Source organism: Vulpes vulpes, chromosome 12, assembly GCF_048418805.1.
Source record: "Vulpes vulpes isolate BD-2025 chromosome 12, VulVul3, whole genome shotgun sequence".
NCBI classification, from domain to species: Eukaryota; Metazoa; Chordata; class Mammalia; order Carnivora; family Canidae; genus Vulpes; species Vulpes vulpes.
The window spans coordinates 93,965,176-93,989,022 of NC_132791.1; the positions used below are offsets into that span (position 1 = coordinate 93,965,176).

At 55.8% G+C, this 23,847-nt stretch overlaps 1 protein-coding gene across 2 annotated transcripts in view; it reads left to right on the forward strand.

Moving 5' to 3' along the window:
- SSR1 (signal sequence receptor subunit 1) overlaps positions 1-12,338 on the forward strand; it is a 39,063-nt gene extending 26,725 nt beyond the window's left edge. For both annotated transcript variants that reach the window (XM_025999394.2, XM_025999393.2), the window contains one exon: positions 11,648-12,338. In XM_025999394.2, the coding sequence (XP_025855179.1) occupies positions 11,648-11,672 (25 nt within the window). In that variant the 3' untranslated portion in view covers positions 11,673-12,338. The remainder of the gene's footprint in view (positions 1-11,647) is intronic.
- The last annotated feature ends 11,509 nt before the right edge of the window (positions 12,339-23,847 follow it).

The following is a 23,847-nucleotide window of genomic DNA, read 5'->3' on the forward strand; positions in this document are numbered from 1 at the left end:
GAAATCTTTGTTTAATGACTACAGTATTTTGGAGGCACAGTCGTAGTAAATTAACATACCAGTCTGTCATACAGAATTCATGTTTTTTGGTACACTGATATTCATACCCTTGGTTGGAAGAAGAAAGAAATTTGGTTAGTGCATTTAAATAATGATGGGTTTTGTTTTGGTTTGGTTTTTTTGCATTGAACTTGGCAATCCACACAAAATCACCAAGATTTTGATAGGTTACAATCCTTGGTTTTTCACTATTTTAGTTCCAAAATTAGACGTTAGCTTAAATTTAAAAATTGGAATTTGTATTTCCAGGTATACTTGAAGTTATTTGCCACATTTGTGGACAGCATCACTTATAGCTGTAAAGTCAATACATTTGTTCTAATTTTACTAAGTAAAATCCTACTTTGAACTAATATCTCCAGCTTAGTGAAGAGCCACCTGACCTGTCACCCCCTTACTACTGGCATAAGCGGAATATTAGGATAGTAGGAGGCAGGAACAGGACTTAACTGACCTGCAAACATCTCAGCAGTTTCTTTAGGGGCTCTTAAGAACTTTACTAGTTAATATTTGTATGGTTTTTATTCTTTATTCACACAGAAGTAGCCTAGACTTTTATAGTAATTAATTCTACATAGAATCTGAAGTTTTCCCTTTTTTCAGACTTTGGAATCATTTAGGATTATGGCTGTGAGGTTTGGGTACCACTTAGCTGCTTTTTAAAAGGCAGTAGGAAAGGAACTCATTTATTAAACATCAGCCATGGATTGTGTTCATTTGGGCCTTTCCATTCACCGTCTAAGAAACCTTCACAAAAACTCCCTGAAGGAAGGTGATTCTCCCTGTATAGATGGAAAAAAAAAAAAAAAAAAAAAAAAAACCTCCCTCAAGTTTAGGTGGCTTGTTTAAGGTGTTATATATTGAATCTAAATAGATTCTAAATAGATTCAGAGCTTTTTCTAAAAGGTCCCACATTCTTTCCCCAGCATCATGTTTTAGATGGAAATTTTATGAAACCATTTGGGCAGCTTACAAATACTTGGTTTTCCAGAATTCAGCAACCAGAAAGTTTCAATAAAGTACTGAATATATCTATACTTGTACTATACAATAGTATATAAATGCCACTCAACTTCAGAACACTGTAAAACCCCAAGGAGTCTTTGAACTGCTTTTTAAATCGATTTGGGTGTTAGTTTGTGGTGTGTATATATAATTTTTGAAATTTTTTATATAATTCAGTTCTCTGCAATCCCCTACTTAATCTCAATAATGACACCTCCTTAAGTGTACCCCTAATTAACAAAATCATGGTCTTTAAAAATATTTTCTTTAAAATATGGTAGTTTGGGTGGGTTTTTCAAGTTTTAAAGGGTTGGAGATTCATATTCATGTTAAAAGAGGAGAGTGAAGTACGGTTGACCTCTTAACAATGGGTTTGAACTGCACTGGACAACTTACACATGGATTTTTTTTCAGTATGGTACTATAAATGTATTTCCTCTTAGATTTTAGTGAAATTTTTTTCTAGCTTTATTGTAGGGATAGCATATATAATACATATACAAAATATGTGTTAATTGACTATATTATTGGAAAGGGTTCTTGTCAATAGTAGGCTATTAGTGGTTATGTTTGCGCAGGAATTGGCGCCGCAAACCCTGCATTCACGGGTCAGCTGTACTCTTTCTTGGGTTATACAACTACACAAAACTGGGATTATAGGTGAGGCTTCTGTCCTCTTTCTGTTCAAATGTGAATTTCCCTTACTGGACACCGTGGAGCGTTAGAAAGTCCAGGATCATCTAGAGAACATGAAGAACAACCCTTACATGGATTTCTGTTATAGGACCTGTGATGATCTGTCCCCTTGGTGATATGTCTGTCTCTGCTGGACTGTGAGTTCTGCATCCTGTTTGCCTTTTATCCCCAGTTTCTAGCTTACAGTTGTCACGTGGAAACCTTATGGCAAGTGTTTAAAGAAAGAATGAGAAACAGTTTTTACTTGTTCTTCCATGGGATTGTGTTTAGAAATATTCCTGGTGATAACACAGTATCATTTGCCTTTCTCTGAGGTTGAACAAAGAGAGATGGTACGGTATGCTAGCTTTGGGATTAGGATATCGTCCACCTTGGCCACTAAGCAGCGGTGACCTTGGGAAGGCAGCTCATCTCGGAGTCTTGATGTGTTCTTAAATTGAGAGATACCCAAAGTGTCAGTCCCAAATCGTCTGATTCTGTTACCTACAAACCCTTAATTCAATGTTATTAAATGATTCTTCCTTAAATTTAGCCAGCAAAACCAAAAAGAACTAAGGTATAGAATGGACTCCTGCGTGACTGCCTGGGTCCCAGTCCCAGCTGTCTCTCCAAGTTACATCATCTCACTGGCTTCAGTCTTGGGTGCCTGCCTTTTAGAGTTGTTAGCTGTTCAGAACTTTGGCGAGTCGTGACCACGTAAGTGATCGCTGCTGCTGTTGTGGAACACCATATTGTTGCAACCTCCCCTGAAGTATATGAAGGGGAGGGGGATATGGCACTTTTTGGACTCGGATGTGGATTAGTAGTTAAGGTCTGTATAGGAACACTAAATGGTGCTATTTTTTTTTTTTTCAGCTAAAGAGTAAAAGTCTTAAGATGGACATGTGATGTGGCTAGCTCTCTGGAAATGATAATGAACCAGAGTAATAGGGCTGCCAAGGGGAGTTTATTGTTACCTCTTAGAGCCTGCCTGTCAAATTGAAAATTACCTTTTTCAGAACACTTGGAGCAGCTGCATGTTTTCCAGTAATGGCATCGCTGTTCAGAACATTTCTGAAGTTCCTCAGAATTTCTTCACACTGAGCTACCCAAGGAGAATCCGTCTTATTCGTGTATTTTCAGAAATCCATTTGATCATCTATCTTACATTTGTCAAAATAGGTGCTGCGGTTCTAAAAGCATGTTAGGAGTGTGAGAAATATTTCAGTCAAGAATACTGTTCAGATGGAGCAGGTGTATGTATAGCGAACATCTGCTGCCTGTTCTTCCACATAATTCTTAATCTTCACAGCTGCCCTATGTAACCCCGCAACCCACGATGAACCTGCTTTGCTTCAAGGAGCCCAGAGGCACCAGTGGTGCAGATTTGGTCCATTGCTGCCTCCAGCTTTGCTGGAACAAGACCTGTGAATCCTCGGAGAGGGAGCGCTTTCACACCAATGCACAAATATACTTACTTACCTGTGTTCTAGTTGCATCGCTTAGGATTTGCTTGGTATTTTCTCTGAAGTGTAGATACCTCTTTGTGTGTGTGTGTGTGTGTGTGTGTGTGCGCGCGCGCGCCATCACAGCCAGAAGTCAAGATTTATAAATACTCTGCACAGTGGCTCTTTGGAGAGGACCTGTTGCCATCATCCAAGGTAGAAGATTTAAAGCTGTTGGTCCTCAGCACACGTGAAAACAGGACTTCAACCATTGAATTCTCTTGAGCAGTTTATTATTACAGTCATGTGTATCGTAAGGTCTTGTATTTAATACCTCATAATCGAGTGAGCTGCCCATGGTTAAAAATACTGGTTAATGTATTTCAGTTCAGCCCTGCAGGCTGCTGGCACTCTGTATCTCCACTAAGCAGGAAATACAATGCAGAGCCGGCCTGTAGACTGCCTGTCCTGAAGCTGGCTGCAAGAAGGTAGTGGCAGGAGGACGACTCTGTGGGGTAGTATGGAGGGTTGTATCTTGACTCCTTAGTTGAATTCCACCTGGAGCCTCTGCCTGGAAGTAATCTCATTTCAGGACCACCAGTAAGATCCTGTGACCCATCATTGGACACTACAGTGACTTTTCACATGGCTAATGGCCTGACAGTCTGGTTGCAAGGAGAAATCCTGATTGAACGCCGCCCTGGTTGTGCTGTGAGGACCTGGCTGGCTGACCGCTGTCTGCACAAGCCATTCAGAGCTATGCCTGGGCCTCCTTCATTGTCCTATCAGATTCTGTCTTCCAGATCTTTGAGATTGGGTCTCTACATATGCACCTCCTTTCCCAGCATCCTCATCATCTCTGAGTTTCTTCCTTTTGTGTGCAACTGTATGGAAACCCTCCTGTCTTAAGTCTTGTGCAGGATTCTCTTGCCCCTCTAACTGCATTCCTGTTTTGTTGTTTTTTTCTGACAAAGTATTAGACTCTATTGGCCTCTTTTTCTTTGTTAGGCTGTCAGTCTTGTAAATTTTCATTAGGCTTTCAATTTAGCTTCTGTCCCAAAAACCTGCCCTCAGGGTCTCGTGGTTCCCTGCTTGCCAGTCTGCTGCGCTCTGGCCTTGACTTGCGCGTTTAACCCATTGACCATCAGTCCCCTTCAGAGTTCCCCTTAGCTTCTGTGATGATGCTCTTGCCTTCTTTTCATGTCTCCACTAACCAACTGACACCCCAGGCTCATTGTCCTCTCTGTAGTAGCTCTGGAGAGCTTCATCCGCTGTTGATTACCTCAGTCCTCCCTTAGTTTCCTGGCGTCATTGGAACCACCTGTGTGTGATTGGTTTTCACTTAAACTTACTTTCTTTTTTTTTTTCACTTAAACTTTCTATTGTAACCCCGAAAAAACAAGCCTCAGATGTTTATTTCCCTCCGATCTCCCCAACCTTCTTGCCACTCTTCCAGTAACACGGCTCCCATTTGTCCAGTATGAAATCTGAAAAAGTCCAAGTACAGTCATTTGCCCATAAGTATTTAATAAATTCTTACTAATTTTAGTTCTGCTATGAATTAAATTAGATTGAAATTCTCTCAATTTCAAAATCTAACAATTTCAGAGCTTGAGAGACATCTGAACTCATTCATTGTAGGCAAAATACCTCTGGTTCCAAATAGTTCTTTTTGTATTTCCTAATTCATTGCAGGAGGTCTTGGGTTTGCTATGTTAGTTTCTAGTGCTTTCAGACTGGGAATGTGATTTCTAGTGGTGTATTTTAATCAAGTTATTTATGACAGCTTTCTTCTGCAGGTTTTATTTGGTGACTGTCCAATAAGGATGTTCTCTTTCAGGACTGCTTAATGGACGTGGGCCTCATTAATCCCTAACATTCTTGTGTGCCTTTGAGAAATGTTGGTTCTTGCTCTATGAGTATCTGGAAATCTCAGTTTTTCCAGTTTGGTAAACTCCAGAGCACCTCTTTTCTTTGTTATTTCCATAGGTCTAACCTACCGCCTAAACTGGTCTGCTATCTTGTAAAATGCACCTTTTTATATTTACATATCCCCCAATTAAATAAAGCTGGTCTCGGAAGTATTTGTACACAGTACAAAATGTTTCCTAAAGTGGCGCTGCATATTATTACTAGGTCCTAAAGGTGAGAAGCACAAAGTGAATCAGAAGTACTAAGCAAAAAAAGAAGTACAATATTGATCTTAATTTCCCCCCTGGAATTTGTAGGGAAAAAAAAGCCAAACACATTCTCTGCATTTAAAATTCTGACATTTCAGGTAACAAAGTCTTGTTTTAGGATAAAGACGACATGACTTTTACTTGTTTTGTTTGTCAGCTAGTAGACTTTTCAGGTGCTGGTCATAAACCTCCCCCTTCTCCTCATACTCACATGTATTGAGAGTTTGGGTTCCCATAATTGTACCGACTGCATATCTTGACCTTTTAAACATTTTTAAACAAGCAGAGAGGTGTCTTTGTTTTAACTTGCTCATCTATATTGATGAGGGCAGTACCTAGAATTTCCTTTTCAAGATTGTGTTGTAAGCAGTAGAGCTGAATTAATGTGTTCTTCATAGAAAAAGTATGGAGGGGATCCCTGGGTGGTGCAGCGGTTTGGTGCCTGCCTTTGGCCCAGGGCGCGATCCTGGAGACCCGGGATCGAATCCCACGTTGGGCTCCCGGGGCATGGAGCCTGCTTCTCCCTCTGCCTGTGTCTCTGCCTCTCTCTCTTTCTCTCTCGCTCTCTGTGTGACTATCGTAAATAAATAAAAATTTAAAAAAAAAAAAGTATGGAGATCTCCAAAAAAACTTTGGAGATACAGTGTTTGTAGCTATGTAATGTTTTTAGTCTTTGCTGAAGGAAAAAATGAGAAATCAAAAATATTAGGACAATAAGAACCAGTATTTTAATTTCTTGTCCACAGTGCTTGAAACAAAGTCTGAAAAAAAAAAAAAAAAAAGAAACAAAGTCTGAAGAGCAGTATACATATAAAATGCTAAAGCAGTTTTTGTGATAGAGTGGCAGGTTTTTTTTTTCGTTTTTTTTTTTTTTAAGATTTGTTTATTTATTTATTTTTGATAGACATAGAGAGAGAGAGGCAGAGACACAGGCAGAGGGAGAAGCAGGCTCCATGCTGGGAGCCCGACGCGGGACTCGATCCTGGGACTCCAGGATCGCGCCCTGGGCCAAAGGCAGGCGCTAAACTGCTGAGCCACCCAGGGATCTCCCTTTATTTTTCTTTTTCAAAATGTTTATGATATACATCTATTTTATAATGGAAGAAACCAGAGTTAAGTTTATCTGAGCCTCCTACAGTGAGCATAATAATCACAGTGGTTATGGGCAGCTTTGCTGTAGCTCATAAAATGAGCCAGTTTTTAAAACTTGGAAGTATTATCACTTTACATATTCAGATAAAATTAAGATTATTGATGGAAAATCCTCGAGAGTATTTTTCCTTAAAGGAACCCCAGCTTCCCATGTGTCACTTTTTTAAATCCATAAACTCCATCTGCAGCTGGGTTTGTGCCAGGCACTGTGTTGAGTGCTGCTGCTCCTGCCCCACACTTTGGCTCCCAGTCCCTGGGCCCACAGTGACCCAGTGAGTGCAGTCCTGCCCCTTGTCTGGCCTCCAGTCACATCTGTGTGAACATGGAGACCACGGTCATTCCCAGGTGATCTGGTCCTCCCCTGCTTCCCTCTGGCCCCCAGCCTTGGCTGTAATTCCCTCCACAGGCCCCAGCCCCCATGTGATCCTTGCCTGTCAGCCTTCCCCAGCCCGCTCCCCTCATCCAAGGCATTTACCCCAGCATCTGCATCACACCACCATTTATCATGGTCTCTGTGCCCTCCCCGCTATCAGAAATTACCTCCCTCTTCCATTGTCACCCCCACTTGAAACAGAAGCTTCATGACAGCAAGAGTTATATTTACCAGATCACCAAGTCTTAAAACAGTACCCGACACATGCTAAACGTTTTAATAAATACGATTTACAGTCCCAGCCATATAGTGAAGTAGGTATATCCTCATTTTATAAAGGATGAGGAACTGGAATACACAAATAACTGACTAAGCCACTCAGCTATTAAGTGACACAGCGGAGATGGGAACGCAGACATGCCTGTGTCCAGAACCTTTACGTGATCCGCTTGCCTCCCTCAAGTTTTCCAGATGGGAGCCTGGTCACCATTCCCTGAAAGCCCAGGAGAAAACAGGTTGAGTTGCTGTGGCCAAGTCTTGGCGTCACCTGTGCCCATCTGCACAAGACTTCCAGGCTCATTGGCAGACGACTGCGACTTACGGATTCTAGAGAGTAAGAGGCCGAAGTGGCTCCAGCAGGAAGCATTTACCAAAACAGTAACTCAGGAAACAGGCAAGCAAGTGCCCGAGAGCTGCTGTAAGTGTGGTTCATTTGAAATCTCGTAGGTGAGTTCTAGAAAAGGGAGTGAAACGATAGAGAAATCACAGCTGTAGCTTCAAAATGAAGTCGGTTTCCAAACCGGGAGTGAATTGCAACCTTAAATATCTTTTTAATTTTTTTTTTTTTTTTGTATAACGTAGCAAATTATACAAAGTTGAGACAACTCAGTTAGCTGTCGTAGGTGCACTAAAGCTGCCCACCAGCCGTTACAAGATCACCGTGAGGGAAGAGACCCAAGAAAACTAGAAGCGTGAGCCCCCTTTGAAGTGTTTCACGAGAGTAGCTGTGTTAAGATCTTTTTTTCTAATTACTGAGTTTGTAGTAAGGGAGTAACTACGTGCTTCTGTGTTTTGAATCTCATGGTTTTAAATCAGTAGTACTCTTCTTCTAGAATTCTCCAAATAATAGGAAACCCTTGTAAAGGTCAACCTTGATGCCCAGCGGTGCCAGGCTACCTGCCCGCAGGGTGTGCTGTGCTGCCCCCTGCTGCTGACAGCTGGAGCAGCAGCGGAGGTTCCGCCGGGGCCGCCCCGGGGCGTTGCTAGAAAAGTGAAGCAGCTTTGGGAAGGAGACAGGTCTGCTGGGAGTTTCCTCTCCTAAAGCAGACTGCTGCTCTGGACAATGCAGCCCATGCCAGTGCTCCACCCCCACCCCAAGACTAAAACATCAAATTAAAGTGAGAAATACTGCTTTTGCTAAGATGTCAAAGAAGGAGTTCGGGCTCTTAGGTCTGCTGAATGATTGTGTCAGTAGAAAGACGATGACTGCTGTAAAGGACCCCGTGTGTCAGGGCGCTGGTTCTGTAGGTTCATCCTTGCCAAGAGGAGAAACACGGTGTCAGGACAAAGCCAGCCACACCTGTGCTCTGCCTCCATCGTGTCCACACACACACACACACACACACACACACACACACACACTTCAGATGAACAACCCAATAGCTGGCCCAGGCATCGGTGCAGTATGACGGCTCCTGGCTACTGGACTCCAGGCTCACTCAGCGGCTGGATAACCTTAGACGAGCCACTTTCCTCTGGTCTCAGCCCCCTTCTCTTCTGTAAAATGGGCTAACAGTGACAGGTTATTAGTTACTAACACCCAGTGAATATTTATCAAGCCCTCATTACACGTCAGGTGTGGCGTTGAATTTTTTTTTTAAGATCCTGCATGTGAAAAAGCATATCCCAGTGCCTGGTGCCGAGTAACCCTAATGTTCACTCATTAGAAGTAAGTTTGTTTTCCCCGGAAAGTAATGTTCGTGTGTCAGCCAACTAAAATGCATCATTAATAACCGCACCCCCCCCCCCCCCCGCCCCAGAACTGTGAAATTCTCTTTAAAAGGTGTGGTCCTCTCATCATTTTCTGCACTTAACGGAGCCTCGTGCATGATTAGGGTCGTACAGGCTCTCACGGGTCCAGCTTTTTGCCCCGCGCAGCACTGTCCTCCGTAACCCGCTCCGGGGACACGTCCCCTGGGCCCGGCCCCACTGCCATCCTTGGACCGGCGACGCCCTCTTCAGCCCCAATCAGCCTCGTGGCCTGTGCCCCGGTCCCGCTGTCCAGATCATCTTAGGACAAAGTCTCCTAGCTCCCTCTTGACAGCCCTTCGTGTCTTGGAAGGGGCCTGTCACTCCTTCCTTTATCGAAAGTCATCGTTTATCCAGGCTAAAGTAAAAAGTCCTAATAACTACTTCGACCGACCTGGATTTATCTTTTCTGAAATACTCCCATCATTTTTTTTTCTTTTTTTGTAAGGGAATACTGTATTAAGGGAAGGGGAAAAATCTAGCCACTTAAAATCATGATGTAAGGGGTTGAAAATAATTATGATCAAGGATGGGAATAATTGCCCTTTGTTGTCTCCCTCCGAGATGCGTTTCTCCACCGTGTTGTGCTCCTAGGCGACGTTCGCGGATGCGGGCGCGGGGGAGGCTTGCTTAAAGCGGGGTGTTCAGGGCACCGTCCTGGAGCTGCTGCCTCCGGCTCTGGGGCCCGGGAAGCTGCATTTTAATGCTGTGCGTGTCCCTGGAGAGCCTGGGTCCACCTGGAGGCACCACCCAGTGCAGAGAGATGAGCTGATGTGCCTGGCCGGCCCCTGGGAAGCCCCCAACTAGCTGGACGGCGGGGTGGCATCTGCAGCACAGGCGGTGACGGTTAGCCGGGCCCTGGCCCTCTGCTTTGGCTGGTGGGGAAATGGGGCCGCTGCACCTGCCCTTCCTACTCCTGCCCGCTTGCTGGGTGCCCAGAGGGCAGCCGGAGGCAGCGATGGTGGGGACACAGTGGTGGCCGCTGACCCTTTGAGCACCCCCCGCGACCCATCCAGGGGCCCTTCTGAGCATCTTCTGGTGTTCCTCGTGCCGCCGCCAGGCCCCCCGCCCCATGAGAGGCTCTCGGCCAGGACGAGGGGGCCTACACCAGGACGTAGGGGGCCGAGGCGCAGGTGGCCGCGGGGGGCCTCCAGGGGCCCGCCCACCGCCCTGCCGCCGCGCCTACCTCTCCGGGGCCACCCGTGTCCGCGGGCCCCTCCAGCGACGCGGGCTCGGTCCCTTCCTCCCGAGACCACTTCCTCACTCGGCACTTCCTGTCCCGGTGCCGTCCCTGCCCAGGAGCCCCCTGCGCCCGGCTAGCCCATCGGAGGCCAGCCTGGCCCCCGCTCTCGTCCCCTCCCCTGCGTGACACCAAGCGGCAGGTCCCCGCGCGGGGGGGAGCCCAGGTCCTCCGTGGGCCGCAGCCTGGCTGTCCAGCCCGCGCTCCCGCTAGTCCCTGCTTTGGCCTGTTCCCCGCGCCCACTGGGTGGCCTCCGAGCCCCAGCGCCGCCGGAGGGCCCTGCGCTGAGCACCCAGCTTCGGGGGCAGCCTTTCATTCCGATGTCCTTGGAGACGTACAAAAAAGGTTGCAAAATAGTACAAACCCCCTGTACCCTTACCCCTCACCCCGGCCATTACCTGGCACTTTGCCTCCTGCACACGCACACGCACACTTTGCCCTGTTGGCGAGCGGATGGCAGACGTGCCCCTTGGTCCTGAGCTCGCGGGGGATGAAGTCCCGACTGGGAGCACATTCCCGCACCGAGGCAAAGGGCCATTATCCAAGTCAGGATGGGGGAGCACCGACCCCAGGTCTTCCAGGCCGGGGCGATGGGCGGTGTCCCGCGGGGTCCCAGGGACAGTCCCCGCCCTGCCTCCCCGGCCCGTCCAAAATCCCCGGTTACATTCAGTCGTCACGTCTCCTCGGTTTCTCTTAACCTGAAAGGTTCCCTCAGTCTTTGGGGACCCTCCAAGCATCTCTGAGGAGCACAGGCACAGGGTGTCCCCCAGCCGGAGCCCGGGTGCCGATGCAGGTCGGGCCCTCCGAGCAGGAGCAGCGGGGGCCGAGGCAGGAGCACTGACGACTCGGGAGGTGGGATCTTACCTAGTCCTTGGACCTCGGAGTGCAGGTCACCTCTTGGCCCCCCCTGCCCCTCAGGCACCCGCAGTGAGCTCTGGGGCTCCACGGCGCCCGCCTCCCGCCGGCCCCCGCCGCGCACCCTCCAGGAGCTCGAGGACCGCGTCTCGCTCCGGCCCGGGGCCTGGCACGTCGCGGGCGCTTCGCACTGTGTTGCTGAGTGAATGGAGGGATGAGTGGGGCTCCCCTCGAGCTGGGTCCCTTGCGGAGCGGACCCCCGCTCTCTCCGCCCCGGGCCGCCTGGCTTTTCCCGCTTTCCTCGCGGACCATGGCCAAGTGTTTTATTTCTGTTTGCGCCGGGTTCTGGCCGAACGCACGCAAGTCTCACTGAACCCCAGGAGAGAGGCGCAGCGGGGAGCCCCGGGGCTAGGTCTCCCGTCTGCTTCGTGGCGGGGCGGGCTCCTCGGGGTCTCTCATCCTCTGAAATCATTGGCCCTGAAGGAGCCGGAAGCGTCTCCGGTGGGAAGGCAGGTGCAGGCGCAGGTGCAGGTGCAGGTGCACGGCCCCCTCGCCTCTGCTCTGCGGTCGGGCCGTGATTCCAGGGCTGTCCCGAAGCCCCTCAGGAGGTCTCTGTCTCCGTTTGTTGTTTCAGGCGCAGGAGGAAGGAGACGCGCTGACGCTGCCATCTGACCTCCCCTGCAGCTTCGGCCTCTCCCGGCGTCCGGGTGCCCGGGCCGCGCACTCTGCCGACGCGCAGGTCCCGGAGACTGGCCGTCCTTGCCGCCCCGTTTGCTATTTGTGACACCTAGGACCGCACCCAACCACGCAGCTGGATCCCGACCGACTCCCGCCGAGAAGTCACCGCTGGCGCTGGCGTGGGACCAGGGCTTTGTGGCTTATGCACAGCAGCTGCTGCTGTGCATCGCTGCCGGGTGGCGATGTCCTGGTAAAGTGGCCCCCCCGGCGGCAGGTAGGCGGGGGAGGTGGGGCCCCCCGCGGTAGATTCATTCAGCTCAGCTTGCTCTTCCCCCGCGACATAGCCGGTGACGCAGGTCAGGAGGCGCGCGGCTCCGGGTGATCGGAGCTCACGGGCCCCGGGGACACGGTGGCCGCGACACGTCCCTTAGCGGCTTGCAGTGTCCTGTCAGGGAAGCGGTCAGAGGTGAGCGGGGCCTCGCGGGGCCCCCGTGAGTGCCCGTCACCTCTACCCGGTGCGCGGGGAGGCCTGCGCTCGGGAGCTGGTGCCCAGCCCGGGCTCCGGCTCCTCCAATACGCGGACGTGAATTAAGCTGAATGGCTTTGAGTTGCACTGGACTGAAATAAATTGAATTGAAAGGCCTCCACACACGTATGACTCCCTTGCTGAGCGCCGGGCCCTGGGGAGTCCCGGCCTTGCCGTGCAGGCCCGTCCACACCCCGCAGTGGGAACACGTTCGGGGCTGAGGGTGAGGAGGGGCGAGGAGGGGGTAAGGAGGGGTGAGGGGAGGTGAGGAGGGGCAGGCAGGAGCAAGGGGGGCGAGGCGGGGCCGGCAGGGGCGAGGAGGGGCGATGGGGGGGTGAGGAGGGGCTGGCAGGGGTGAGGAGGGGCGATGGGGGGTGAGGAGGGGTGGGCAGGGGTGAAGAGGGGCAGGCAGGGGTGAGGAGGGGCGATGGGGGGTGAGGAGGGGAGGGCAGGGGCAAGGAGGGGCGGGCAGGGGTGAGGAGGGGCAGGCAGGGGCGGGCAGGGGTGAGGAGGAGCAGGCAGGGGTGAGAAGGGGTGCGGAGGGGTGGGCAGGGGCAAGGAGGGGCGAGAAGGGATGGGGGGTGAGGAGGGGAGGGCAGGGGCAAGGAGGGGGGGCAGGGGTGAGGAGGGGCCAAGAGGGGCGAGGAGGGGCAAGGAGGGCTGAGGAGGGGTGGGCAGGTTTTAAGAGGAAAAGCTGGGACTCAGGTGTAGCCCCCGGGGGACTTTGGAGAGAAGCTAAGGGCCAGGGCTTCGTCACACACCAGGGAGCAAAGCAGATGGGTTTGGGGACAGGAGAGAGGCAGCAACGAAGCCGATGACAACTGTCCAGGTGAGAGGTGGCGCAGACACACACGTGCGTAGAGAGTCACACAGGACGTGTGTCCCAAACGCGGCCCGGGCCCCCGGGGTCACAGTTGCCTAGCCGTGCCCCGCCCCGGAGCGCCCCCCAGGAATTCAAAGTGTGTGACTTGGGGCGGCGAGGGGGCCGAGGGGGCCGGGCCTCCGCCAGGTGCCCGGTTCGGGTGTTGGGTGGGGAACCGCACCCCCGGGGCGGTCAGAGCCCCGGAGGGCCCGTTACTGCACGCGGGCTGGTCGCGGTGTGGGGTGGGCCTGGCTGCTTGCTCGTCCTGCACCTGTTCCCAGGAGGGCGCCGGGGCTGCTGCTCGAGGGGCCCCGCGGCCGGGACTGAGGAGTCAAGGCGGCACCGCGTTTGGGCCACTCGCGTTTGATCAGATGCATCTTCTTCTTTTTTTCCGATTCGTTCACGTGTCAGCATGAGCAGGGGGCGGGAGGGAGGGAGACCCCCAAGGACTCCCACTGAGTGCGGAGCCTGACGCGGGGCTCAACCTCACGACCCCGAGATCACGACCTGGGCCGAAGTCAGGATTGGACGCTCCACCGCTGAGCCCCCCGGGCGCCCCTGGTCTGGTTGGACTTTTGTCACCTGCTGTCAACAAGACTGAGCTCCCGCTGTCCACCAGCCCCCAGACCAGCCCGTCCCCGTGTGGTGTCATTCCGGGCACCGGGTCCTCTGTCCCCCAACGGCAGCAGCAGCCGGTAGGCTGGCTCCTCTGTCCTGAGTGTCCCCGCACGGGGTGCCGTCGCGTCCGCACTGCTTCAGCAATTGCCTCCCTGGCTTCCTGTCTGCGCCCAGGCCTCCGCCTCGCAGCTTGGATGTTTCTAGAGCACGACCCTGAGGCACCACCTGGGATGCCCAGTCGCCTTTGACCAGAATCCCAGTCCCACATCCACACTCTGCTCTTCCCTGGTTCATCACCCCTGCAGCTTTCCGGGTCCCCGCCGTGGCCCCAATAGTGTCCCCATCTACGCACCGGTCAGCCACTGCCCCCTCCCTCTGCCAGGCCCCACACCCTGCAGTCGCGGCTCCCCTTCCTGTCCTCGGGCCTCCCTGGCTGGCTCACCCACCGCCCACCCCGTCTGCTGGAGCCCTCCTGGGTGCCAGCCTGCAGAGCAGCTGGGCCCCAGCTGAAGGGTCCCCCTGCCTCTGGGCACCCCCAGGGCCCTGCCGTTGGCAGCGCTATCCTTCCACCGGGTTACTCGCCTGTATCTCTCCGTCTTGGACCTCTGGAGGGCAGGGCCTGGGTCTCCCTGGCCTTGGGATCTCCCACCAGCCCCTGCACCTCCTGGGTGCTCACCTGTACTAGCTGAGTGAGCCTCCTGGGCACTCACCTGTACTAGCTGGGTGAGCCTCCTGGGCGCTCACCTGTACTAGCTGGGTGAACCTCCTGGGCGCTCACCTGTACTAGCTGGGTGAGCCTCCTGGGCGCTCACCTGTACTAGCTGGGTGAACCTCCTGGGTGCTCACCTGTACTAGCTGGGTGAGCCTCCTGGGCGCTCACCTGTACTAGCTGGGTGAACCTCCTGGGTGCTCACCTGTACTAGCTGGGTGAGCCTCCTGGGCACTCACCTGTACTAGCTGGGTGAGCCTCCTGGGCGCTCACCTGTACTAGCTGGGTGAACCTCCTGGGCGCTCACCTGTGCTTGCTGAGTGAGCCTCCTGGGCACTCACCTGTACTAGCTGGGTGAGCCTCCTGGGCGCTCACCTGTACTAGCTGGGTGAACCTCCTGGGTGCTCACCTGTACTAGCTGGGTGAGCCTCCTGGGCGCTCACCTGTGCTTGCTGAGTGAGCCTACTGGGCGCTCACCTGTACTAGCTGGGTGAACCTCCTGGGTGCTCACCTGTACTAGCTGGGTGAGCCTCCTGGGTGCTCACCTGTGCTTGCTGAGTGAGGGAAGGAATGGCCACACCTGCGCACAGAGCTGCCCAGGCCCTTGCTCCCCGCCCACCTGACCCGGCCTCCTCCTGGGTGATTCCCCCAGGCGGGGACACCCTGGTTCTCCCCTGCAGGGCCACCCCCCCCCGCCCTGTCTCAGAGATCATGGCAACACCCACCCCCACGAAGCCAATCTGCACACACTTTATGCCCTTTTCCCACCGCCCCCCCGCCCCCATCAAATAAGACACTTAAAAAAAAAAAAAAAGACAAAATGCAGGGAGGTAGGGGGACTAGATGGAGCCCGGAGGATTTCTCAGGCAGGGAAATCACCCTGGACGACCCTGTCGTGCTGGACACGTGCCCGTTACACTTGCCCAGACACAGAAGCCACCACCCGGAGTGAGTTCTCAGGTAAAGGGTGGCCCCTGGGTGGCCCCTGGGTGACCCCTGGGTGATGACGACCTGCGGGTAGGGTCATCCTCTGCAAGGAATTCCAGCCCTGGCCGGCGAGGGACCGAGGGCCTGGGGCAGATCCCTGCACCTTCCCCGGTTTTGCTGCGAACCGAAAATTGCTCTAAAAAAATAAATTTTTAAAAAATTTAGTGATTCGTCACTTACATACAACACCCCGTGCTCGTCGTAACAGCTGCCCTCCTTAAAATAAATAAAGAAATAAAATCAGAAAAAAAAAAAAAACATCTAACAGGGAAAATGGCACGGAGTAATTCAGCCTCAGTAAACGTTCGGTAGGTGTTTCCCTCCTTTTGTGTTTGTTCCCGGCCCTCGGGCCCCTCTGCGTGCCCCCTCCTGGGCTTTGGGGTCCAGGGCTGCTCCCTGCGCCCGGGTCACGGCCCAGCCTCAGGGCCGTCCGCTCAGCCCCGAGCCCCCCGCTCCCCGCGGCCTGCGGACAACGCCGGGGCCCAGTGAGCTGAGAAGGAAAGGCAGGCCGGAAAGATCTGGAAGGCTCTGGAAGGAGGGTCAAGGCGGGGGCAGTCGTGTTGGCTCAGTTGGCGCCGCGGGGGCCCCAGGGCCGGGTGCTGCCCCGACCCGGCCTCTGGCCGTGACACTCGGCGCCGTTCTCAGGACGGCCGCAGGTCACCGCGCGGGGTGCCGGGGGAGCCAAGGAGCCCGGCTCCAGGTCAGTGGGGCGCAGCGGCCCCCCCGGAGCTCGGTGGCCAGGTCTGACCCCGCGGGGTGCTGGGGCCCTGGGAGCACTCCGGCTGGGCCCCGGCCTCCGGGTTGGGATTGCGGAGCAGCGTCCCAGTCCCCTCGAGCACCGGGCCGCACTCAGGGCCTCAGGGAGCTGGGCCTGGGCCGGGGCGGTGGCGCCGCGGTGCTCGGGGCACAGTGCTCCCAGGGCGCCACCCCGGATCCCTCGTGATTTGATCCCTGAGGGGGACTTGGAGCGGTGGGGGGAGCACCAGGGCTTGGAGGGGGGGCCTGGCTCTGCGTCCCCCTGGCCAGGGCTTGGCCGCCCGCCTCCCCTGGGGGCCAGGTGGGGCTAGGTGGGGCCAGGTGGGGCCGGGCAGGGAGGTGCGATGTCCCGCAGACTCGGCCGAGGGGCTGCAGGTGCCAAGTGCACCCTGCAGGAACTCCCCGAGCCCCACGCCTGCCCTGCAGCCTTAAGTAGCAGATGAGAACCCCTCGGAGGGGGCGGGAGCAGGGAGGGGCTCCTCTCCAACCCCAGCTCTGCACTGTCTGGCGCTGGGTCCCGGGTCTCGCAGCCAGCCACGGCCGGGGCCAGGCGGGGACCAGAGGACAGGCAGGGGAGTCAGCTGGAGGCACCCGTCCCCGGAACACGGTGCCAAGGTCGAGCCCTGGCACAGCTTCTCAGAGGCTCCCTTCCCGGGGGGTTGGGGTCTGCCCCGGGGAAGGAGAGGTCCCTGCGCGGGTGCAGGCCTGGGGGGGGGGCTGCGCAGCTGGAAGGAGAGGCCCCGCGGGCGTGGCTGGAAGGGAGGCTCTGGGGCCTTCCTCCACTCGAGGTGCAGCCGCAGACAGTTGGCCTTGACGTGAGCCTGGGGGGCGGCCAGAGGGGCCCCTGAGCAACTGGGGCCTGCGACCGCCTTGAGCATCTGCAGACCTGGTTTTCCGGCTTTCCTAGGCCTCAGAACTCTGGGGATTTGCTAAAAATGCAAAAGGCTGGATCCCACCCCCTGAGATCCAGAATCAGTAGGTCTGGCAGGGAATTCTTAGCAAGCAGTCCAGAAAATTCTCTTCGGTGGTTGGGTGACCGGGCGGCGGGACCCCCACGAGGTGCCTGGCACGAGGGAGAAGAAGGCGTCCACGCGGAGGGCCTGTCGCGGCAGCCGCCCCGGGGCAGCACAGCTGTCCCTGCAGAGCCCCGTCCAGACCGCCCGGCCCTGACCCAGGTCCGGGGGCGAGAGAGCGGGCAGACGGGAAAGCCCGGGGGACCGCGAGGACGCGGGGAAGGCACCCGGATCACATCTGTGTCCCCCGAGCTCAGCGGCCGCCCAGCATCACGGGCGCCCTGCGAGCCCCTCCATCTGCCATGGGGTTAGCCGGCGGCCCGTGCTCACTCCAGCTCGTGTCTGCTCCGGACAAAGGACTGGGTCTCCGGCCCAGCTCCCTGGATGCGGGTGAAGACGAGGGAGAGAAACCACAGGAAAACTGCAGCGAGCACTCGGCCGCGCGAACACCACCCAGATGGGGAAGGGAAGGGAAAAAAGTCGGGCCCCCGAGAACAGCAGCGTTCACGAATACAGGTAGTGTCCGAGCAGCGAGACGACTACTTTGTCTTCTTCCCCTGGTCCTGGGGCTTCCCAAGGTTTTCTACTGACCGGGCATCGCTTTGATTTAGTTATTGTTTTTTATTTTTATTTTTTAAAGATTTTATTTATTGGGCAGCCCCAGTGGCTTAGCGGTTTAGCGTTGCCTTCAGCCCAGGGCCTGATCCTGGAGTCCCGGGATTGAGTCCCACATGGGGCTCCCTGCATGGAGCCTGCTTCTCCCCCTGCCTCTCTCTCTCTCTTTCTCTCTCTCCCCCCATCTCTAATAAATAAATAAAATCTTAAAAAAATATTTTATTTATTTATTCATGAGACCCACAGAGAGAGGCAGAAGGAGATGCGAGACTCGAACCCAGGACCCCGGGGTCATGACCTGAGCCAAAGGCAGATGCTCAACCGCTAAGCCCCACGGGTGCCTCCAGGTATCACTTGGATTTATTTTTTTTTATTTTTGAAAGATTATTTATTTATTTATTAGCGAGAGACACACACAGAGAAAGAGAGAGGCAGAGACACAGGCAGAGGGAGAAGGAGAAGCAGGCTCCATGCAGGGAGCCCGATGTGGGACTTGATCCCGTGACTCAGGATCACGCCCTGGGCCAAAGGCAGACGCCCAACCGCTGAGCCCCCCGGGTGCCTCCAGGTATCACTTGGATTTAAAAGCCCCCTCGGTGGGGCACCTGGGTGGCTCAGTGGTTGAGCGGCTGCTTTCAGCCTCAGGTCATGATCCCCAGGTCCTGGGTTCGAGACCTGAGTCTCCCTCTGCCTGTGTCTCTGCCTCTCTCTCTCTCTATGTCTATCATGGATAAATAAATAAATCTTAAAAAAAAATAAATAAATGAAATGAAGCCACGGCGTCTGCCGGGAGCGGCCTCCCGGGAGCGGAGCAGCTGGAGGCACAGGAGGGCCTGGCCGCAGCCCGAGCCTCCCACCCGCTTCCCGCCCCCAGAGCCTTCGGGAGACTCACGGAGCCGTGCAGGTGGCTGTGTGCTGGGGTGTCTGCGTCCCCCGTGGGCTGGCGGCAGATGGACTCCGGCCCGTTCCTCAGTCCGGAGGGCGCGCCTCAGCTGTCGGGGCCGCCTTCCAGGGAGCGGCCTGGGCCCAGGCGGGGATGCGTCCTTGTCCTTGGGGATGCTCTGGGCCCCTGGGGCCCCTGCTGCCGGCAGAGGCCGACTCCAGGCGGGGAGCAGGCGGCGGGGCTGGTAGCCGGGCCTGCCCTCCGCCCCCCCAGGTTCCCCGGGGGGACAGGCCTGGCGTCCCTAAGGACTGGCTGGTGAGGGGCGGCTCCAGGGGGCTCCCTCCCAGCGAGTGGGGGGCAGGTGTGCGGCGCACCGGGACGGGGGGACTGGGCCCCTGTGGGGCCTGTGGCGTTGTGGCCGGGGCTGCTCTGGCCCCTCCTGCAGGTGGGGAACATTTCGCCATTGGACCTCGTCCCCCCTGATCCTCCGGCCCCAGGGAAGCAGAGTGGGGTGGCCCAGGGACAGGTGGGGCCCCCCAGGACTCTGTCTGGGGCCCTTCCTCTTCCTTCAGTCAAACTGGAGAAGGCGAGGTAGAGAGAGAGAGAGAGAGAGAGAGGGAGAGAGGAAGAGAGAGGGAGGGAGGGAGGGAGGGAGGGAGGGAGGGAGGGAGGGAGGGAGGGAGGGAGGGAGGTGTGCGCGCTGGGGCCGTGGGCGACTTGGGACAGAGGACAGTGTGTGCACAGCTGCTCAGGGACTGGGCCTTCCCCCCCGCCCCCACTGCTGAGAGCATCTTCCCCCCCTCCAGGGCCTCGCAGCTCAGCCATCTGCCCCAAACCCCTTTGCAGGCCGCTCCCCCGACGTCTGTGGATGAAGGTGTCCCGTGGCGCTTCTGCAACCGGGCAACCAAGCAGCATCCTTAGGAGGAGTCCCCCCACACCCCCCCCACCAAGCAGCACTAAGGAGACACCCGCAGTTTCCGGCCTGCTCACTGGGCCGCAGGGCCTGTTCCAAGCCCCCGGTGGTATCCGCTCTTCTAGCCTGCGTGGCAATCCCACGGGCAGTTCATTATTCTTATCCGGCTCTTAGGGATGGGGACACTGAGACACAAGGTCATTCACTAGGCCCAGGAGGCTTTGCACACCGGGCCCTTGGCCATTCCTGTGCCCTGCCTCTCCGGCACGGGGGCAGACAGCTAGCTGCGTCCTCAGGCACAGGGGCCTGACATTTGGAACCCTTCCCTCAGGGCCTGGCTCACCTCCACCTGCCACCTGGACAAATTCCAACAGGCGGGCTTGTCTCCCGCTTGCAGGCGCTCAGTCGAGGAAATTCTCTTTCCCACCTGTGATGTTCTTTCTGCTTCTCTGAGAGGAAGGAAAGTAGAATGGGGACTGCGGGGGGAGGAGGGATGGGGAGTCAGCATTTAAGGGGAGCAGAGTGTCGGTCGGGGAGATGAAGAGTTCTGGGGTGGACGGTGACAGTGGCCACGCGACAAGGTGGGTGCACTTAATGCCGCTGAGCTGTATGCTTGGAAAAGGTGAGGAAGGCGCGTCTTACTGTGTGTGTGTCATCACACGGTGACCTGTGCCATTCTAACTTGGGCTCAGTGGCAGGAGGCAAGCAGTCCCCGATGTCCCTCCTGGGGGGCAGCGAGGCCACGGCCATCTGCACTGGTGTCCACTCAGCCCATCCCAGCTGGTTTTGCTCCAGCAGGGCCGCTGGGCTGCAGTTGGAGCTTGAGACCCTCAGGCTCCCCCCACCTGTCGGGGAGCCGTCCCGTCGGGCACAAAGTGTCTGGGGCTCCAGGCTTTCGGCGCTGCCTCCTGCTCTTCACTGGTCAGGACCCCAGGGCATCCTGCAGGGTCAGGTGGCCCAGGCAGGGGTGAGGGCGGCATCGGGGTGGTGGGGCACGCCTGCACATTTCTGTGGGACCCACCGCGCGGGGACAGTAGCAGGGATAATCAAGTTCTCCAACCGAATTAGTAGCACGAGACAGTGACTTTGTATTTAATTCTGATATTACTAAGCATCACGATCTGAACAACCACCATTGCTCCTACACTAAAGGGCAAGGCATCCTGCAGGGGCACCAGCCACGCCCCTCGCAGGCAGGTGGGCCCCTTGCAGGCAGGTGGGCCCCTTGCAGGCAGGTGGGCATCCTGACTTCCGTTTTTTTTTTTTAATTTAATTTATTCACGAGACACTGAGACACACAGAGAGAGGCTGAGACCCAGGCAGAGGGGGAAGCAGGCTCCCTGCAGGGAGCCTGACGCGGGACTCGATCCTGGGACCCGGGATCGCGCCCTGAGCCGAAGGCAGATGCTTTCACCGCCGAGCGCCCCAGGCGTCTCCTTGTCTGACTTACCTTGTTGAGTCTAACACTCCTGAGCTCCATCCGTGTCGTGGTCAATGGCACGATTTCATTCTTTTTTATGGCTGAGAAACATCCCGCTGTAATAGACACAACACAACCTGACCCAGTCATGTGTCGCCGGGCACTTGTGAAGCTCCTTCTTTCAAAAGTGAATCCTGGGGGCGCCTGGGGGGGATCAGGTCAGCATCTGCCTTCGGCTCCGGTCATGATCTCGGGGTTCTGGGGTCCAGCCCCCACGTCGGGCAGCCTGCCCAGTGGGGAGCCTGCTGCTCCCCCTCGCTCTGCTGCTCCCCCTGCTTGTGCTCTCTCACTCCCTCAATAAATGAAATATATATATATATATATTTTAAAGTGAATTCTGGACATCCGGCCATCACAGCTAAGCTCCGAGCCTGTGTGTACTGGGTAAACCTCCAAGCTTTGCGTTCCCTGCAGCTCACAGATCTGCAGGTCACCCCGAATGGCTGGCTCCCCTTGAAAATACCCCGACTCCCACCCCTTCTCAGCATCTTCGCATCACCGCTCTGCTCCAAGCCGCCACGTCTGGCCTGCGCTGGACTGCCTCCCGACGGCCTCCCCGTGTCCACCCTTGTCCCGTCATCCCGCGGTCCCTGCAGCCGGCCGGCGAGCCCCTGTGCCCTCGTCCCCCTGCCAGCCACACGGCTCCTGCGGGGCCCGGCAGGCTCCCCCAAGGCCCTTGCCCCTGGGACCCTCCCCAGACATCTGCATGGGTGACCTTCCTGCCACTTGCTGCCCTGAGACCTCCAGGTCACCCTGCCAGCGCTCCCGGCCCCACCTCCCATCGCCTCCTCTTCCCCTTGGACTTGCACCCACTCTGCACCCTCCTCCGCTAGTCTGTTTATTGTCTGCCGCTGTCAAAACCCAAGTTCCACAAGGAAAGAAATCGGTTTTGCTCCCCCCGTATTCTCCGTGCCTAGGACAGTGCCGGGCACGCGGTGGCTGCCCAGGGACAGCTCTGGTCAATAAAGGCGCGATCAGAGTTCGCTGGGCCCTGGGAAGGGCCGCCCCGCGCTCAGTGTAGAGCACAGACCCGACCACGTTGGGACAACCACAAAGGTGAAACTGCTTTTATTTTATTGAAAGATTTTATTTGAGAGAGCACGACCCGGGAGGAGGGGCGGAGGGAGAGGGAGAAGCAGGGAGCCCAACGTGGGGCTCGATCCCAGGACCCCAGGATCATGACCTGAGCCGAAGGCAGATGCTTGACCAACTGAGCCCCCCCAGGCGCCCCCCGTGAAACCGGTTGTAAACGTAAGCTCCTGTCATTCCCCCCTCCTGATAGGCAAAGGAAAGGTCCAGAAGAGGGCTGGAAAGAAGCAGCAGGCGGGGGGCGGCCTGTGGCTCAGACAGCCCTGGGTCTCCTGCGCCCGACTGGGATTCTTCAAGGGCCCAACAGAGAAAACCCACATCCAGCTTTTCCCCTAATAAACAGATTACGGTTCGATGAAGCTCACGCTGTACATTCCCGTGGGAGCCCCAAACTACCTTCTGCACAAAAGGTCCAGGCTGCAGGTGCTGAGGGGCCTGGTCTGGGCAGAGGAGCACGGGGGGTGGGGGGGCACCCGGGGAAGCTCCCCAAGCTGCGGTCGGGGTCAGAACTGCCCAGAGAGCCACCGGGCACCTCCTCTGTGCCTTCTGCCAAGGCCACCCAGCCCTGGGCTGCCCCTTGGCCTTGATGCTGACCGGGTGCAGGCCACAGGGCACGAGGCCGCCCTCCCCCACCCCCCATTGGAGGTGCCAGTCCAGGCGCTGCGCTTCCGTCACTCCCAGTGTTTGCTCATCTTATCCCAAGTTCAGGAGCCTGGGTCGGCAGCGGCCTGTGTGTGGCCATGGGGGGCTTCCCCACAGGGAACCCCCGACCCCCCCCCCACCCAGCACGGGCACTGCGGTCTCGCCCAGCACGCTCAATGCCTTTGAAGCCCCGTCCACGGTTCCCTTGCCCCGACCCCCGCTCCCTCCAGGGTGGCTTGGAGTCCCGGCTTAGAAAATTCAGGATTTTGGAATCCCTACGTGGCTCAGGGGTGGAGCATCTGCCTTCAGCCCGGGGTGTGATCCCGGGGGCCCCAGGATCGAGTCCCCCATTGGGCTCCCTGCATGGAGCCTGCTTCTCCCTCTGCCTGGGTCTCTCGTGAATAAATGAATAAAATTAAAAAAGAAACTTTGGGATTTTGCCCACTCGCTACTTTACCGTGTGGGGCCACCCCCCTGGTGGGTTCTCCTGCACCCAGGGACGTGATCTGTCCTCACCCTCAGGAGGAGGAAAAGGCAGCGTGGACGAGACTGGAGGTGCAGCCCCAGAAAAGCCAATTCCCGCTGCAGCAGTGTAGACGTGTCAAGCCCCAAGCGTGTTTGTGCGGCAGGAGAGGTGTCTGGGGGGGAAAAATGACAAAGGTCCCGCGCTGCCTGGACTTCCTGCCCACCCAGCACCTGCAGCCAGAGGCCAGGGGCTTCTCCTGGGAGCCGCCGTGGGTGGTGTGGGGTGGTGTGGAGGGACAGGGCTTCCTTTTGGGGCCCGGGCCGATGGGAGCGGGCACACAGTCCCCCGATGGCCCCGGACGCCAGTCCTGCGCAGGCTGCAGTCCGGGTGCCAGACAAGCTGGTGGGACGACAGCAAATGACAGGACGGCCCGGGTGACCGGCAATCTGCCATTTTTAAAATATAACATTTATTGCTTAGATGGTTTGATACAGAACAGCTTTTCTTCTCATTCTGAATTTGGAAGTACTATACAACTGAATACAAAGAGAAACAAAAAGTACCAAAACCAAACTTGTGATTCTGTTCATGTGGCAT